The 18326-nt window shown below is 41.2% G+C and overlaps 1 protein-coding gene across 1 annotated transcript in view; it reads left to right on the top strand.

Moving 5' to 3' along the window:
- Positions 1-2226: 2226 nt before the first annotated feature.
- ABHD3 (abhydrolase domain containing 3, phospholipase) overlaps positions 2227-18326 on the top strand; it is a 62961-nt gene continuing 46861 nt past the window's right edge. Inside the window, exons 1-4 of the mRNA XM_082353600.1 lie at positions 2227-4671; positions 4992-11826; positions 12291-12454; positions 13510-13692. Coding sequence (XP_082209726.1) covers positions 11665-11826; positions 12291-12454; positions 13510-13692 — 509 coding nt within the window. The 5' untranslated portion in view covers positions 2227-4671; positions 4992-11664. The remainder of the gene's footprint in view (positions 4672-4991; positions 11827-12290; positions 12455-13509; positions 13693-18326) is intronic.

Below are 18326 nucleotides of genomic sequence, written 5' to 3' on the forward strand. Positions count from 1 at the left end.
TGGCGCTCATGATCTTTCTTCTCCCAAGTCAGAGGACGAACTACTTCAGATGAATTCACTACAGGGTCTTCAATAAATAGAAAGCTAGTCTCCTGAGACATGGGGAAAAGGAGTATTTTGGTTGGCAAAGAAAGCTCAGAGGAATGAAATGCACACAGCCACCTGGATGGATCTCAAAGGCATTATCACAAAGGATTACATACTGCATAATTCCATGTATATAACATTCTTAAAGTGACAAAGTTATAGAGAACAGATCAATAGTTCCCAGGGGTTAGAGCTGAGGGAAGAGTATGACTATTGGGGGCAGCACAAGGGTTTCTTTGTGGTGATGGAACAGTTCTGAATCCTGACTGTGGTGATAGTTACTTGAATCCACACATACGATAAAATTTCATAGAACTGTACACTCAAAAAAAAAAAAAGGAGGGCATGTAAAAACGGGCAAAATCTGAATAAAGCCTACATCTGAGTTAATAATACTGTATCACTGTCAGTTTCCTACTTTTTACAAGGTACTATGTTTATGTAAGATATTATCATTGGAGGAAACTGAGCAAAGGGTACACAGGAATTCTATACTATTTTTGCAACTTATTATGAGTCTTAAGCTTTTAAAATAAGTAGAAAGAAAAAGAGAAAGTAAGAAAGAGAGAAAAAGAAAGGAAGGAAGGAAGGAAGAAAAAAGGAAAGAAAGAAAGGAAGGAAGAAAGGAAGAAAGAAAGGAAGGAAGAATCTAAGGGGGACATGAGGGTTCAAGTTTCTCAGATTTGTCTGAATCCAAATGCCTTCATTCTAAGTCTCAGAGTCCCAATCTATGCCCACAGAAGGGATTCTGGGTACTCAATGATACTGCACTGATGAGTTAACCAACCTTGGTACTTCCTTGCTTTTCTGCTTCTAGACTTCTTTTATATGAAAACAAAAATATCCTTCTTGTTTAAGTTGTTTTTAGATCCTTCTTGTTTAGTTGTTTTTGTAACTTGAAGCTGAAAGCAGTCCTAACTAATTCAAGTTCTTGACTCATAATTAGATATAATACTTTAAAATTTTACTCTCTAGTGATTTCCATCCTCTTCCTTCCTAAAATTATTTTTTCTAAACAATCAAAACAATGTTATATTAGTTGGACCTTTTTATTTCAAAAGACAGAAAATTCAACTCAAATTGGCTTAACCAAAAGAGGAAATCTCTTAGATCATATAACTGAAAGAAAAAAAGAAAAAGAAGTTCCAGTTTAATGCGTGTTTTGGCTTAGGAGCTCAAACGACATCTTTAGGATTCAGGTTTTCTCCAGTTCTCATTTCTGCCTTTCCTTTTCTTGGCTTCCTTTATAGTCAAAGTGGTCTCAAGCTCCTGGCTTCATTCATCCTTACTGCTAGAAGTTCTAGAAGAAAAGAGGTTCCCCGCCCCCTCCCAACACTCTCAGCAAAAGTCTCCTTGTGAGACAGTGACTCTGAATGGAAAGTGTACCTATCCCTGAATCAAACTCTGAGGTCATGATAGGCCTAGGTTTCATGTCACTCTTAAGTTAGATGGGGTGTCAGCTCTACCCAAAGCAGTTGGTCTAGCAGTAGAAGCAAGGATACCAGTGCCAAAGAAAGTGGAATAAATGCTCGAGAAAAAAAAAATGTTTTGGAAAATGAATACTAATGAGTACATTGGAACATATCGTGCAATGCTTAAGCTGAAATTGTTTGAATTCTGAAACAGATTCAGAGGAAATCATCTGACATTTTAGACAGTGTCAACCTTTGAATAGAAACAATGTGGTAGAATGAAATGAGCACTGAAATGAAGAGACTGGTTCTAGCTAACGCTGAGGCTTGCCAGCTCTGTGAACCTCAGCAAATCACCTAACTTCTCGGATCCCAGTTACTTCACCTGTAAGATAAAGGCATTAATAATATTTGTACATATAATGGTTCTTGGTTCATTTTTTTTAACATATCCCGACATGCTTAGGTTTGAGAAGTGCCAAAGTTTGGTGTCTAAGGAGTCACTGCAAGCACTTCTGTGGCCAAACTTGTCAGAAACGCAAGCCTATAGGGGCCATAATCTTTGACGTGCGCGCCATGCCGGCTCTTGAAGGCACTCCGCTCAGAAGTAGGGACGGTATCGGCCCCCACACACCTGTTGCCTTTCAGAATCCGTCTCTGGGAGCTGAGGCACACTTGCGTCATCCCCCCATCTCCTCTGATCCCAGCCAACAAACAGCGCTTCTTTTCTTTTGTCCTTCCAACCGTGAGAACTTGATATGTAATGTAATAAGACTCTTGTGAAATCTTAGATTTTTTTTTAAATTAATTAATTTATTTATTTTTGGCTGTGTTGGGTCTTCGTTGCTGCGCACGGGCTTTCTCTAGTTGTGACGAACGGGGTCTACTCTTCATTGCCGTGCGCGGGCTTCTCATTGCGGTGGCTTCTCTTGTGGCAGAGTACGGGCTCTAGGCGTGTGGGCTTCAGTGGTTGTGGCACGTGGGCTTGGTAGTTGCAGCTCGCGGGCTCTAGAGTGCAGGCTCAGTAGTTGTGGCACACGGGCTTAGTTGCTCCGCGGCATGTGGGATCTTCCCGGACCGGGGCTTGAACCCATGTCCCCTACATCAGCAGGCGGATTCTTAACCGCTGAGCCACCAGGGAAGCCCTGTTTTGTTTTGTTTTTTTCCCAGGAAGATGAGAGAGCAATCCTTCCCTCCCTGTTGGCATGTGTTCAGATGCTCAACATATAAATTCCAGCAGTTCCTCATGTTACCATGAACCCTTTTGAGTCCCCTCAGGCATTCCATCACAGAAAAAGTTGCCAACTGACAGTGAGTGCAATTATAATTCCTAGTGCTAAACCATACAAACTTTCCCTTATCTATTACTTCTCTACCCCCCAAGATCCACCACACTTACAACATTTCACTGGGATATTCTGATGGAAAGATGAGAGATGAGTGATGGTGATGGTTGCATAACAATCCGAACACAGTGAATGCCACTAAAGTGTACACTTAAAAATGGTTAAAATGATAAATGTTATGCTATGTATGTTTTGTTTTGTTTTTTAATTTATTTATTTTATTTATTTATTTTTGGCTGCGTTGGGTCTTTGTTGCTGCGTGCAGGCTTTCTCTAGTTGCGGCGAGCGGGGGCTACTCTTCATTGCGGTGTGTGGGCTTCTCATTGCGGTGGCTTCTCTTGTTGAGGAGCACGGGCTCTAGGCGCGTGGGCTTCAGTAGTTGTGGCTCGTGGGCTCTAGAGCGCAGGCTCAGTAGTTGTGGTGCACGGGCTTAGCTGCTCCACGGCATGTGGGATCTTCCCAGACCAGGGCTTGAACCCGTGTCCCCTGCATTGGCAGGCAGACTCCCAATCACTGCACCACCAGGGAAGCCCACTATGTATGTTTTGACACAATAAAAAGAAAATGAAACAAGAATTACAATATGATCCAGCAATTCCACTCCTAGGTATATACTCAAAGAAATTGAAAGCATTCGCTCAAACAAATATTTGTATGACAATGTTCATTGCAGCATTATTCACAGTAGCCGAAAGGTGGAAACAACCCAAGTGTTCATCAACAGATGAATGGATAAACAAAATGTGGTATATACATACAATGGAATATTATTTAGCCATAAAAACAAGTGAAGTTCTGATGCTAGAACATGGGTGAACCTTGAAGACATTATAATAAATGAAATATGCCATACAGAAAAGGATAAATATTGTATGACTCCAGTTATATAAGGTACCTATAATAGTCAAATTCACAGAGATAGCAAATAGATTAGAAGTTACCAGAGAGGTTGGTGGAAAGGCAATGAGGAGTTATTGCTCAGTGGTTACAGAGTTTCTGCTTGGGGCAATGAAAAAGTTTTGGAAATGGAAGTGGTGATGATTGCACAACATTGAAAATGTAATTAATGTCACTGAGTATTATACTTAAAAATGGTTAGAGACTTCCCTGGTTGTGCTGTGGTTAAGAATCCACCTGCCAATACAGGGGACACGGGTTTGAGCCCTGGTCCGGGAAGATCCCACGTGCTGCAGAGCAACTAAACCCGTGCGCCACAACTACTGAACCTGCACTCTAGAGCCCACAAGCCACAACTACTTAGCCCGAGTGACATAACTACTGAAGCCCACGTGCCTAGAGCCCATGCTCCGCAACAAGAGAAGCCATGCAATGAGAAGCCCATGCACCACAACGAAGAGTGGCCCCCGCTCGCCACAACTAGAGAAAGCCCGTGTGCAGCAACAAAGACCCAACGCAGCCAAAAATTAATTAATTAATTAATTTTTAAAAAATGGTTAAAGTGACAAATTTTGTTATACGTATTTGACCACATGTAATACATATAATGACAGCACATGTATTTACTACATAAATATGTATTTATTTATAGTTTTTAAAAATTTATGATGTAGTATACTAAAAACCATTGAATTGTACACTTTAAGCGCTGTAATTGTATGGTATGTGAATTATACCTCAGTAAAGCTGTTTTTAATGCTATTTATTATTTTGTTTTTGTTTGTTTGGTTTTTGGCCACGCCACATGGCATATGGGATCTCAGTTCCCTGACCAGGGATTGAACCCGTGCCCCCTGCAGTGGAAGCGTGGAGTCTTAACCACTGGACCACCAGGGAAGTCCCTCAGTAAAGCTGTCTTTAAAAACAAGGCAGAGGGCTTCCCTGGTGGCGCAGTGGTTGAGAGTCTGCCTGCCAATGCAGGGGACACGGGTTCGAGCCCTGGTCTGGGAAGATCCCACATGCCGCGGAGCAACTAGGCCCGTGAGCCACAACTACTGAGCCTGCGCGTCTGGAGCCCGTGCTCCGCAACGAGAGAGGCCGCGATAGTGAGAGGCCCGCGCACCGCGATGAAGAGTGGCCCCCGCTTGCCACAACTAGAGAAAGCCCTCGCACAGAAATGAAGACCCAACACAGCCAAAAATAAATAATAAATAAATTAATTTAAAAAAAAAAAAAAAAAAAAAAAAAGGCAGAGATTGACTGAATGGATAAAAAATAATCCAACCATATGCTGTCTAAGAGATTCACTTTAGTATCAGAGTTGCAAATAGGTGGAAAATGAAAGGATAGAAAATATATATTCCATGTGTATTAGTTCTCCATGACAAATTACCACAACCTGGGTGGCTGAAAACAATGGAAATTTATTCTCTTGCAGTTCTGGAGACCAGAAGTCCACAATAAAGGTATCAGCCAGACTAGTTCCTTCCAGTTGCTGGGGGAAAATCCATCCCATGCCTCTCTCCTAGCTGCTGGTGGCTCCTAGCATCCTTGGTATTCCGTGGCTGGTAGATACATCACTCCAATCTGTGCCTCCATTTCACATTACCTTCTTTTCTGTGTATCTCTCAAATATCCCTTTCCTTTCTCTTGTAGTGTCATCTATCATTGGATTTAAGGCCCACCCTAAGACCAAGATGATCTCATCTCAAGACCCTTAACCCAGCTGCAGCAAAGACCTTATTTCCAACTAAAGTTACATTCACAAGTATCAGGACTTAAACATATCTTTTTACAGTCACTATTCAATCGACTACAACATGCAAATAGTAACCAAAAGAGAGCTGGGTAGCTAGATTAATAGCTTAAAATAAAAACTTTAAGTAAAAAATTGTTACAAAAGACAAAGAAAGACATTATATATTGATAAGAAAGTCAGTCCTTCAAGAAGATATAACAGTTATAAACATATATCCACCTAACAACAGAGCCCTAAAATATATGAAGCAAAAACTGGCAGAATTGAAGGGATAAACAGCTCTACAATAATAGTTGAAGACTCCAATATGCTATATCAGTAATGGATGAACAACCTCACAGAAGATCAATAAGGAAATAAAGATTCAACACTCTAAGCCAATAGACCTAATAGACATCTATAGAACACCCCACCCAACAACAACAGAATACATATTCTTGTCAACTAAACATGGAAATTTCTCCAGGAAGGACCATATGTTAAGCCACAAAACAAATCTCAATAAATTTAAAAGACTGAAATCATACAAAGTATCTTATATGGCTACAATAGAATGAAACTAGAAATTAGTAACAGAAGGAAACTTGGAAATTTACATATATGTGGAAATTAAACAAAACACTCTTTTTTTTTTAAACATCTTTATTGGCGTATAATTGCTTTACAGTATTGTGTTAGTTTCTGCTTTATAACAAAGTGAATCAGCTATATGCATATGTATATCCCCATATCCCCTCCCTCTTGCATCTCCCTCCCACCCTCCTTATCCCACCTCTCTAGGTGGTCGCAAAGCACCGAGCTGATCTCCCTGTGCCATGCAGCTGCTTCCCACTAGCTATCTATTTACTTTTGGTAGTGTATATATGTCAGTGCTACTCTCTCACTTTGTCCCAGCTTACCCTTCCCCCTCCCCGTGTCCTCAAGTCCATTCTCTACATCTAAACAACATACTCTTAAACAATCTGTGGGTCAAAGAAGAAATCAAAAGTAAGATTAGAAAATAATTTAGGATGAATGAAAATGAAAACATATCAAAACTCATGGGAATACAGCAAAAGCAGTGCTCAGAGAGAAATTTATAGCTGAAAATGCTTACATTATAAAAGAAGAGAGATCCCAAATCAATAATCTAAAATTATGCCCTAAGAAACTAGAAAGAGAAAAGCAAGCTATACCCACAGCTAGCAGAAGGAAGGAAATAATAAGGATTAGACCAGAGATAAATGAAATAAAGAATAAAAAAACAAAACCAGTGAAACCAAAAGTTGATTCTTCGAAAACAACAAAAGGGACAAACTTTTACCTAGACTGACTAAGAAAAACAGAGAAGATGTAAATTACTAAAATCAGATTGAAAGTGGAGACCTTCCAGAAATAAAAGGGATTATAAAAAAATACTATGAACAACTGTATGCTGACAAATTACATAATCTAAATGAAATGGACAAACTCCTAGAAAAACACATACCACCAAAACTGACTCAAGAAAAAATAGAAGAATTTGAACAGACTTATAACAAGTAAAAGATTGAATCAGAAATCAAAAACCGTCCCCCCCAAAAAAGCCTAGGGCCAGAAGACTCACCGATGAACTCTACCAAACATTTAAAGAATTAACATCAACGCTTCTCAAACTCCTCCGAAAAATAAAAAAAGGAAGAAGAATTTCCTAATTCATTCATGACACCAGCATTACCGTGATACCAAAGCCAGACAAAACCAACACAAAAAAGGGAAACTAGAGACCAATATCCCTTATGAATATAGGTGGAAAAAAAACTTCGACAAAACAGTAGCAAACCTAATCCAGCAGCACAGTAAGAGGAGTATACATCATGACCAAGTAGGATTTATCCTAGAACACAAGGGTGGTTCAACATATGAAAACTATGCCACATTACCAGAATGAAGGGGAAAAAACCCACACGATCATCTCATTTGATGCAGAAAAAGCATTTGAAAGTATCCAACACCTTTTCATGATGAAAACTTTCAGCAAACTAGGAGTAGAAAGGAATTTCCTCACCATGATAAAGGGGATTTATAAAAAACTCACTGCTAACATTCTACTCAACGGTCAAGGCTATACTCTTTTTTTTGGTGGGGGGATCCAGGGATTGATTGAACCCTCGCCACGGCAGTGAAAGCACCAAGTCCTAACCACTGGACCGCCAGGGAATTCCCAAGGCTGTACTCTTTTTTTTTTAAGTTTTTTTTGATGCGGACCATTTTTAAAGTCTTTATTGAATTTGTTACAATATTGCTTCTGTCTTATGTTTTGGTTTTTTGGCTGCAAGGCATGTGGGATCTTAGCTCCCCAACCAGGGATTGAACCCGCACCCCCAGCATTGGAAGGCGTGTCTTAACCACTGGACCTACAGGGAAGTCCCAAGGCTGTACTCTTATCTAAGGCTCAGGGTCCTCTTCCAAGTTCACGTAGTTATTCGGAGAATTCATTTTCTTGCAGCTTTAGAACTCATGGAGCCTTGCTTCTTAAAGTTCAGCAGAAGAAAGAATCTCTGACTTCTTCCATGTTTGACCCCTGGACCCTCCTTTAAAGGGCTCATCTGATTAGGTCAGTCCAACCAGGATAATCTCCCCTTTGATTACTCAAAGTCAACTGATTATAGACCTTGGTTATACCTGTAAAATCGCTTCACCTTTGCCATAAAATGTAACATAATCACAGAAATGATATCCCATTCACACATATTCACACATCCCACCCACACCCAAGGGGAGGGGATTATACAAGGGTGAGTACAGGCATACGTCATTTTATTGTGCTTTGTTTCATTCCACTTTGTAGATATTGCATTCTTACACATTGAAGGTTTGTGGCAACCCTGCTTTGTCAGGTGATGGTTAACATTTGTTTAGCAATAAAGTATTTTTCGATTAAGGTATGTACATTTTTTAGACATAATGCTATTATTACACATTTAATAGACTAAAGTATAGTGTAAACATAACTTTTATATGCACTGGGAAACCAAAACATTTGTGTGACTTGCTCTATTGTGATACTTGCTTTATTGCAGTGATCTGGAACAATATCTCCGAGGTAATATCTCCGAGGTAAACCTGAACATCACGGGGAGGAATCTTGAGAGGAGGACGTCTTAGAATTCTGCCTCCCATAGGTTATGATCTTTGATGAAGTAGGAAAGGACATTGCCTTCACCTGTGTTTGGGTATCATCCTCCCCTTTCTATGTCCCCAAGGGCCATATCCCATCAGTCATACAAGTGTGAGTGTGTATACAGGTAAGTTTGGAGGTACTCAACTGAGAACATAAGAACATACTATTCTCTTTTCCTTTCCTTTTCTTTCTTTCTTTCTTTTTTTTAACTTAAATGAGTTGCCTTGCTTAAGAACTGATTTTATCACATTCTTGCAGTGTTTCACATGACCACTCCACACTTGCCTACTATGGGTACGTTTACTTGTAAACAAGCTACTTGGGAATTAACAGGGCAGAGTGTTTTCACAGATGTCAAGGTGGCCAAAAATCTTTCTCTCTCCAACTACATATGATCAGAAAGCTGCATCTTTGCATGAAGGCTAGTTATTGAAGTTCTATTAAGATAATTTTGACCTCAACCACTTCAATTGAAACCCATATGATAGCTTCTCTTTTTCTTTCTGTCTGTCTGTATGTCATTCTATCTTACACAAAGTATGTCTTTGGCTTTTCCCTGGGGACGGAGGAAAAAGAAGCATCAACTCTATGTTCCTCCAGTTGGGTTAGAATCTGTAAATTAATCTGCTCCATAGGAAGGTATTCCCAAATGACTCCAGTTACCTTGGAGGAAACAGGCTAATTTATCTCCCTATTATACATACTACTTGGCTGCCATACTCTGAATCTAATAAACACAAATTAACCTTGAGGGGAGCTTTAGAGATCACAGTGATAAATCTAAACAGTACAGATTGGGCTGTGAACCAGAAACTCATCTGCCCCCTTCACCACTTCTTAAGCTTTCAAAAAGTTCAACTTGTTTCTTGCCTAGGTTTCCACAGGGCGTCCCACATGTACATTCCTCCTTTCCAACATGACTTTTTGCCTGTTAGTTGAGCCCTTCCTTATTTTAACTCCTTTTCTCATCCTGAAGTCTCTTGCTTCAGTTCCCAGGGTATACTGCTCCTCCCAAAGAAATCAATCACTTGGAAATCAGATTATTAGTGCTAAGGTTGAACTTCGCTAGTGTTAGGGATTGTTAGTGCTAAAGTTAGGGCTGCAATTAGTGCAGTAAGTATTAAAAGGTGATCAGGAGAGCTTTTAGCTCCAATCTGCTAAACTGGAGTCATATAATATAATGTAATCCCAGGTGTGGTGACATCGCATCACTTTTACCATAGTTTATTGGCTAGAAGTCACAGGTTGTACCTGCACTCAAGGAGAAAGGATTATACAAAGGCATGAGCACCAGCAGGAAGAGATCACCAAGGATTGTGTTGGGGTCTGAGCTCTCATTTCCTCATCTAAATTGGAAGTAATAGTTCTTGTCTTAAGGAAGATTGTGAATGTTCTTCTTATAGGAAAGAAACTTGGGCCTCTTCCATTTCAACCATCTTATTTTATAGACAAGGAATTGAGGCTCCGAAAGAGTAAATAGTTTGCCTGAGTTTGGTGGATGAGTTCAGAGTTGTTTATTCCCAGGTCAGCATGCTTTCTACACACTGTGATGCCTATGAAGTATCTTATTTTATTTTATGATATTTTCACTTCAAACTTAAGCAAAATGAAATATACTTGTATGTATCGGTGGCAGGGTAGAAGGCAGGTGCAGGTATTGCAAAGAATGCTGCATGTAAATTGTCAAGTATGGCAACTGCCATGTGCATTTGAGTTTCTGGGTGTGCTCAAGTACAAGAGCCAGCGAGTGAAAGAGAATTACTTATATTCAGCTGGAGGCTAATGCATACATTATTTCATTTAGTCATCTTAACAACTCTATAAAGCAGAAATTACTGTTCTACAGATTAAAAGATAAAACAGGCTCAGTGAAGATAACAATTATTCTGGGTACTGGCAACTATCAAGTTGCAATGACCAAATCATAGCCAAATAAAATAAATTGCCCATTCCATTTCCCTATCACTAATTTATATCCTGTGAAATTTGTCATAGTCTATACAGCCCTTGCCTTTTTTCCTTTTGCTATCTGAGCCTTGCTACTCCTGGTAACTTTTGGTGGGAGGAGCTCATAATAACGGATTGTTAAATCTTCTAATCCTTTTAGATGTCTGTATCTCCTGACTTTAGTCATGTTGCCATAAATAAGCCTAGGAGGACCTACTTCATAAATGGTTTCTTGTCTGTACATTAGGTAACTGAATTTCCATATGTCTATAAATTCAGAGCATTAATGAACCACAGATAGGCTTTTAAAAATGTTGAATCCCAGTTCCTATTCTTGATCTCCTCATTTATTTTTTGGAACCACTTCTCATTTAAGGCACACTTAGCTACTTAAAGGATTCAGAGAGATTTAAAGTCAATTATGAATGCCTTCACTACTGAATGTTTATAGACTATTTTTTCTCTTTTGATAGTCTTGGGGGCAACACAACTTCCTGGGGGATGTGGGATTTTTTTTCACTACATAGTGCATTCTCCTAACATATCTGTGACATTAACTCCCCAAATCTTACAACTCCAGCGTACACTTCCTGGGCACCCTAAACCTGCTAGTTTACCGGAAGGATTAACCAAGACCCTTGCGGAATGGTTCAAGGTCACTGGGGCAGGTGCCCGCCCCGGGGCCTGAACGCGCGCTGCCAGACCCATTTCCTTCTCCGAAATGGCACCCGCTCTCTCCCCACTCTGGGGGTTCACTTAGGCTGACTGCGACCCGGCCGAGAGAACGCCATCCGCCGTCGCGGGGGCCAAGCTTGGAAACGCGCCGCAAGAAGGTTCCTGAGTGGCAGGCGGTGGGGGGCGGACCGGGGGAAGCCGGGGCGGAGCCGGCGGAGTACAGCGTGCCGGGCTACGCCTCCCGGGGCCACTGGGCCGCACCCGTTGGCGGAAGCCCGGCTCAGCCCGGCAGGAGACGCTCTGGTCAAGGGTCCGCGGCGGCGCCGCCGCGCCCGCTTTCGCTGCTTGCCCGCTAGCTGGCCTCCAGCCTCAGCACCCGCGCGCCGCGGTCCCCGGGCCATGCAGCGCTTAGCTATGGACCTGCGGATGCTCTCCCGGGAGCTCTCGCTCTACCTGGAGCATCAAGTCCGGATCGGTTTATTCGGTTCGGGAGTAGGCTTATCCCTGATCCTGGGCTTCAGCTTCGCTTACGCCTGCTACTACATGAGCAGCATTGCCAAGGTGAGCCGGGGGATGGCGCGGGCGCCGGGCGCAGGGCCGCGGGCAGCTCTGCCGGGAGTGACAGCAGCAGGCGAAGCCGGAGGTGCCGCTGTCTGGGGCGAGTGTCTGGGGCCGTCCGGGGGGCCCTTTCCCCGGCATCTGATGGACGCCCTCTGAGCGCGCGGGACCCTGCTGACCTCGACGCGGGCGGCACTGCCCTGTCACCATTCGCTAACCTGGTAAAGCAGCTCCGGGATGCTCTAGCACTTCTGAGGATGACTCCCGTGTGTCAACTCTCTCCATTCCCTAGAAGGGTTTAATGAACCACTGTTAAGTTCGTTGCGTTTGAATTATTTGCATCAGGCTTCCAGAAGGATATGTAATCAGACGGATCTCGCGCTAGGGACGAGTTTGCGCTTGTTTCTGGTTTACAGTTGGCAGAAACTTTGTTCTGGACACTTCACTGATACTGGCTTTCCCCACAGAAGCCCCAGTTAGTGACAGGGGGTGAGAGTTTCAGCCGCTTCCTTCAGGACCACTGTCCTGTGGTGACAGAAACGTACTACCCGACGGTCTGGTGCTGGGAGAGTCGAGGACAGACACTGCTGAGACCTTTCATCACTTCCAAGCCTCCGGTGAAGTATAGGAAGTAAGTAAAGTTCCATTTTCAGTCATTTCTTCAAAATCACAGTGTTTTGCATACTCCCAGTTTTTGGTTAATACAACCTCCGGTTTAGTTAAGTATATAGAAAAGCAAGGGGGAATGAAGGTGGAAGGCACGTCTGCCACATACACACGCAGCTGCAGGAAAATATTCAGGTGTTACCTTTCACCACTGTTGGGGGGAGGTGCTCTGATGTAAATGGTTTATTTTCTAAGATGAGAGAAGTGTTTGGGGGTTACTCTTTTTCCAATTTGTCATGCCTCTGTCCCTGAGGACCTAGATCCTTTGATGATATGCATTGAGCTGGCGGTGGGGGTGAGAAGGATGCCAATTAATGTGGATTTTCTGTGATGGACCCCAGTGAAAGGACTTTGTTTTGATAAGCAAATGGGTTCTTGTGGATAAAGTCCTTGAGGTGTTAAAGATATGGTCCAGAATATATCAGTAACCAGGAGATTTAAATGGTGCCTATTATTAATTTTACTGAGTCATCTAGTCCTTCTGGAGTTTCTTTTGTTGCCTGGAACTTGACTATTCGTTTGGGAAAATTCTTCAAGTTCGTAGATACTATGTGAGAAGTACTTTGAAATGTTTAAGAAGCAAATTTTGTAATATGCTCTGTGAGGAGACTGCATTATTGAGTCAAACGGCTAGAGCGGTGATCAGATCAGCAGTTTACTTATTCAAGATTCCCTGCTGAATTATTTGGGTGACCTCAGTCAAATAGGGGTTAAATGCTGGGTATTTCAGAGTAATGAGGAAATGATTAAGATAAATATTTGAAGTAGTTTGAAGCCCATTTTTACATACTATCTTTTACTGATCTTGCTGGAAATGCTTTATGATACTAATTTCATGACATTCATGTGATGAAAGAAAGTGACGTGTGTGTTAGTGGATGCTGGAAAAAAGTTATTTTGAGAGGACCAAATAATGGCATATATATATATACAGAGAGAGAGAGAGAGAATTAGGAACTAATATTAAGACATGACTTGAAACACTAAAAGAGTATGTCTTTTCTTTATTATTTCTTTCAGTGAACTTATTAAAACTGCAGATGGAGGACAGATTTCACTGGACTGGTTTGATGATGATAACAGTAAGTGTTATATGGATGCCAGCACCAGACCTACTATCTTATTGTTGCCTGGCCTCACTGGAACAAGCAAGGAATCGTATATCCTTCATATGATTCACCTTAGTGAAGAATTGGGATACAGGTACCAGTGAAAGATTTCTTCTGTTTTTCACTTAATTCATTCTAAATGAAGCTTAAATATGTCTGCATGTTTGTTTCCGAAATACTTGTTATTTCTTGCATGGATTATGCAATCCCCTAAATTATTATTTTTCCCTGCTTCCTCCTTTCCCTCTTTTTTCAGGAAAATGCATAACTGAATCATTGCACAGGAAATAGCACTTAGGCACTCAGCAGATTTTGGTTGAATGAATGCATGAAATTAGAATCACTTAGGAATTGACATAGGACCCAGGGCTAAGAAGCAGTAGGCCACAGTGAAGGGATTGCTAGGAGAATAGCAATTACAAACCCCTGAGAGACTGCACAATGTCCCTCATGTCATACTACACATTTGGGCGCTGGATCCACTAATCTTGCCTCATCGGCTCAGATCCCAAGTGTAAAAAATATTCAGAATCAGCTTGTAGGTCATCCTTATTTTTCCAAAGGTGATCTGTGCCTTTTCTGTCCACCTGAGTTTGCAGGTGCACATGGCTAGGGTCCAGTTAATGATGGCACAGCATTTTTAAGTAATCATTATTCAACTCAGTCACCAGATACTATTTAATTTTTGCAAGCAACTTAGCAACTTTAAGTTTCTGGTTCCGTTCTAAAATTTTAAAGCAGATTCATTGTGAAAGGTACTGCTTTTTTGAGCCTCAGTCTTTTTTAGCCAATGGTAATTATTGTAGTCGAACACTCTGAGTTGCATTTAAAGTCAAGCTGTATCTTTTCTTAAACTCAAAACACTTGTGTGAAAAACTGATATTGACTTTATATTAATAAAAACATTTTGATATAAAGAAGAAAATGCCATAATAGCTAATTCAATTTTAACAAGTTAACTCTGATCTTTTACAGATAAAGTCTATTTTGTTCATGAGGTGACAGTCTCTTGAAAGCTTTGATATGGTGTTCCAGAATTATGGTTCCAATTAAATTTGCAGTATAAGCAATAGCAGGAATTTATCATTGGATATCATTGGATACAATGTTTAAGCACCATTCAGTTAGATATGAGGCTTGATTCCAATTTTTTGCCAAAACTTAGTCATGCTCAGAAAATACAGATTACAAAGCCTTTTGTGCATATTTAAATTGCTGATTCTATACTTTGCCTGAACTGTCTCCCAAGACTTAGAAAGTGCTTTTAAAAACAATGTAGTCGACAGGGGAGGGGAGGAGGGAGAGGGATGGACTGGGAGTTTGGGGTTAGTAGATGCAAGCTATTACGTTTAGAATGGATAAACAACAAGGTCCTACTGTAGAACACAGGGAACTATATCCAATCTCCCGGGATAAACCATAATGGAAAAGAATATTTAAAAAAAAGAATGTATATATGTGTATAACTGAGTCACTTGCCTGTACAGCAGAAATTAGCACAACATTGTAAATCAATTATACTTCAATAAATAAAAAAAACAAAAACCAACAAACAAACAAAACACAATGTAGTTGAAACTGAAGGACTGAATCTCATAAGCTCTAAAGTTACCAGTATGCATGGCTTTTTTCCATTACTTGTAAAAGTTGCCAAATTTTATTACCATGGCTACTGTTACACTGTGCTTCAAAGATGTAGGAAGGTTCTAGCTTCCCTAAGGGTTAAAATCTCTTCTACTGATTCAGAAATTTTATTGAGAATGTATGATAGAAGGAAGGCTCTACGCTGGGTACTGTGAGGAGATACAAAGAGTTGTGGGAATTGTCCTTACCATAAGGAGCCTATGAGAGGGTAAGGCTGGACCAGATCACTGTCAGCTGCTTGAAGACCCAGCTTATTTGGGTTTACAGAACTCTAACGCTGAATCACACTGGGCTTGAAGGTAGCAGAATGCATGAGTAAGCAATGACCAGTAAACTTTTCAGTGGCCTTTGGACCTATCCTCATTTGTTTCTAACTGCAAGGAATCTCTGAATCTAGGTCGGAGAGGGTTAGCTTTTGTTGTATAACAAACTCTCCCCAAACTTAGTGGCTAAAAACAACATTTCTGCTCACAATCTGTGGGCCAGCAATTTGGACTGAGCTCAGCCGGGTGGTTCTTCTGGTCTTGGCCGGGATCACTCGTGCATTTGTGGTCAGCAGCCTGGACAACTCTGGGCTTGGGAGCCATCAGCAGGGATGACTCATCTCAGCTCCATGTGGTCTCTCATCCACCGTCAGGCTCACCCCAAGTTCACTGGGCGGCACAGTGTTCCAAGAGTGCAAAAGTGACAGCTGCCAGGCTTCTTCAGGCCCAAGCTGAGAACTCTCACAATGTTGCTTCTGCCATGTTGTAGTCAGGTCATGTGGGCACCCTTGAGTCAGAGGGTAGGAATTTAGACTCCTCCTCTTGATAGGAAGGGCTATTAAATGTGTTTACAATCTACCGCAGACATCTAGGTAGTTTCAAAGACCACTGATGAAAAAAATGGATCTGGAACTTTGGCACAAGGCTGTGTTGAGTCCTTAGGTTGCAAAACAGATCTAAGTCACTGATAGCCTTGCATGGGATCCAGTAGGTAACAGAGCTTGGGGAAGGCTGTGTAATATGGGGGAATGTGCATGGGCTTTAGAGCCAGGTCTGGGTTCAAATGTTGGAACTGCCACTTACTGAGTGACCCTAGGCAACTAATTGTTAACTTCCACAATGTAGCTTCTCACTTACTACAGAGTTTAAACGAATTAGAATGTGTAAAGTGTTTGGTTTCATGCCTTGAACAAAATGGGTCTTTAGAAATGTTTTGTCTTCCTTCCTAGACCTTCTGTTCCCTGAGCAAAGTAGAACATTTTTTTATAGTTTAAAGAGCAAGTATGAGCAAACCTACCTCTTGGGAAACATCTAGTTTCCTTGCTTTGATATTATGATAATGTCTCTTATACAGTGGAGCTGCATAGGCAGTACAAGCACCCCAATAGCGTGAGGGTGCACTTGCCTTCAGGCCCCAGTTACTATCTTATGTGCAGTTTGAGTATGTAGGGAGGGTCATGGACTCTGTCAGTTCACCAGGGAACCATTGATGCTTTACTGGTGAGATATGGTTTCGACTTCAGAGAAAACCTAACTCCTGGCATAAGGACAAATGAAACATAAGGGTTTACTGTTGTTACTGTTAAGTAAATTTTTTTTCCTGTACCTGAAAACTAACAAAACTTTTCTGTTAAGGTCCACTAATTCGAAATTAATAATGAAAGGAAACTAAGCTAAGGTTCGTTTAAGGTAATTGTGAGTAAAGGTTAAGAAGTCAAAAGGAAATGGAGTTGAATGGGGAATACCTGGGCCGCCTTCATTGGCAGAGTACATTATGTACTCCCTGAATAAACTTGCCCCTGAGAGGAGAAGAGAACTTGCTGAGCCAGACGACCCAGTCATTCTTCAAAATTGTATCAATCAGGCAAGTCCTTCATCTCCTGGAGGGCAAGTGAAGTAAGAAAGGCCAGGAGGCCAGGAGTGCATTTAGAGAGAAGCCCTCATAGAAACCAGAGGACTGGAGAAAAAGTCATTCCCTCTAGTAAGTTACACCCATATGATTGATAAAGTAGTTAGAAATCTCATCCATTTCTTCAAGATTTCTTTTTAAAAAATTCTATTCAGTAATATAGCTGAATAGATATTATTTTGTATACCAGGATAATATCCTATTTTCTTAAATCTTTTACCCCTTCTCTGAATTAAGTTACAGCATTTCAGCTAAAGTCAGGGAGAAAAACAGTAACTCTGAGAGCATCTTAATCATCTTTTACTCTGACCTCTTTTACTGAGAGCCTTTATCTACTATTTTATTCCACCCCCAACTAATATTAAAAAAGAGTGACCCATCCAGAATTATGTACTAATAAGCTCATTGAAATCTAGGTCAGTCATTAAGTATTTTGGTATAGTAAAGTACAGTATCAGAACCTATATTCCCAAAGAGCATTTGCACAGTCTAGTGGAAGTGACAAAGAGTATTCAGTAGTAGGGAAGAAATGCATTAGAGAGGACCAGGATTGGCAACAAGTGACAGAACACTCAAAATAACAGTGACTTAAACAAAATACAAGTTTATTTCTCTCTCACGTGAAAGTCCAAGAAGGTAGACTGGGACTCTATAGTGTCAGAAAACTAAGTTTCTTTTATCATGTTGCTTCATAACTCATGGCTGCTTCAGCTCCAGCTATCACATCTGCATTCTAACACCCAAGAAAGAGAAAAAAGGGAGACTAGAGAATGCAGCATCTCCCTTTAAAGATGCTTTCCAGCAAGTATGCATACCAGTTTTGCTTTTGTCACGTGGGCCTGCTCTTCCTTAGCTGGAAGGGAGGTTTGGAAGTAAAATCTTTATTTTGCTCAGCCATGTACCTAATTGAAATTGGGGGATTCTGTTACTGAGGAAAAAAGGGGAGGGTGGATATTGGGAGATAACTGACAGTCTCTAGCACTGACTGGTCAGAGTGTTGCAAGTGCCAGGATTCTGGACTATCAGAAGCAAGCGAGACATTTTATAGAGAGAAGAAATAGGTCAGCAGGGTCAGATGCAGCCGAAAGGGCAAGGAGAATGAGGGTGGATAAAGCACAATTTGAGAAGATTCATTAGAGCAGGAGGAAGGAAGCCCAACTGCTGTGGCAAAGATGACCTCAGGAGACAAGA

The sequence above is a fragment of the Balaenoptera borealis genome, assembly GCF_965194805.1.
Source record: "Balaenoptera borealis genome assembly, chromosome: 14".
In the NCBI taxonomy this organism is placed as follows: Eukaryota; Metazoa; Chordata; class Mammalia; order Artiodactyla; family Balaenopteridae; genus Balaenoptera; species Balaenoptera borealis.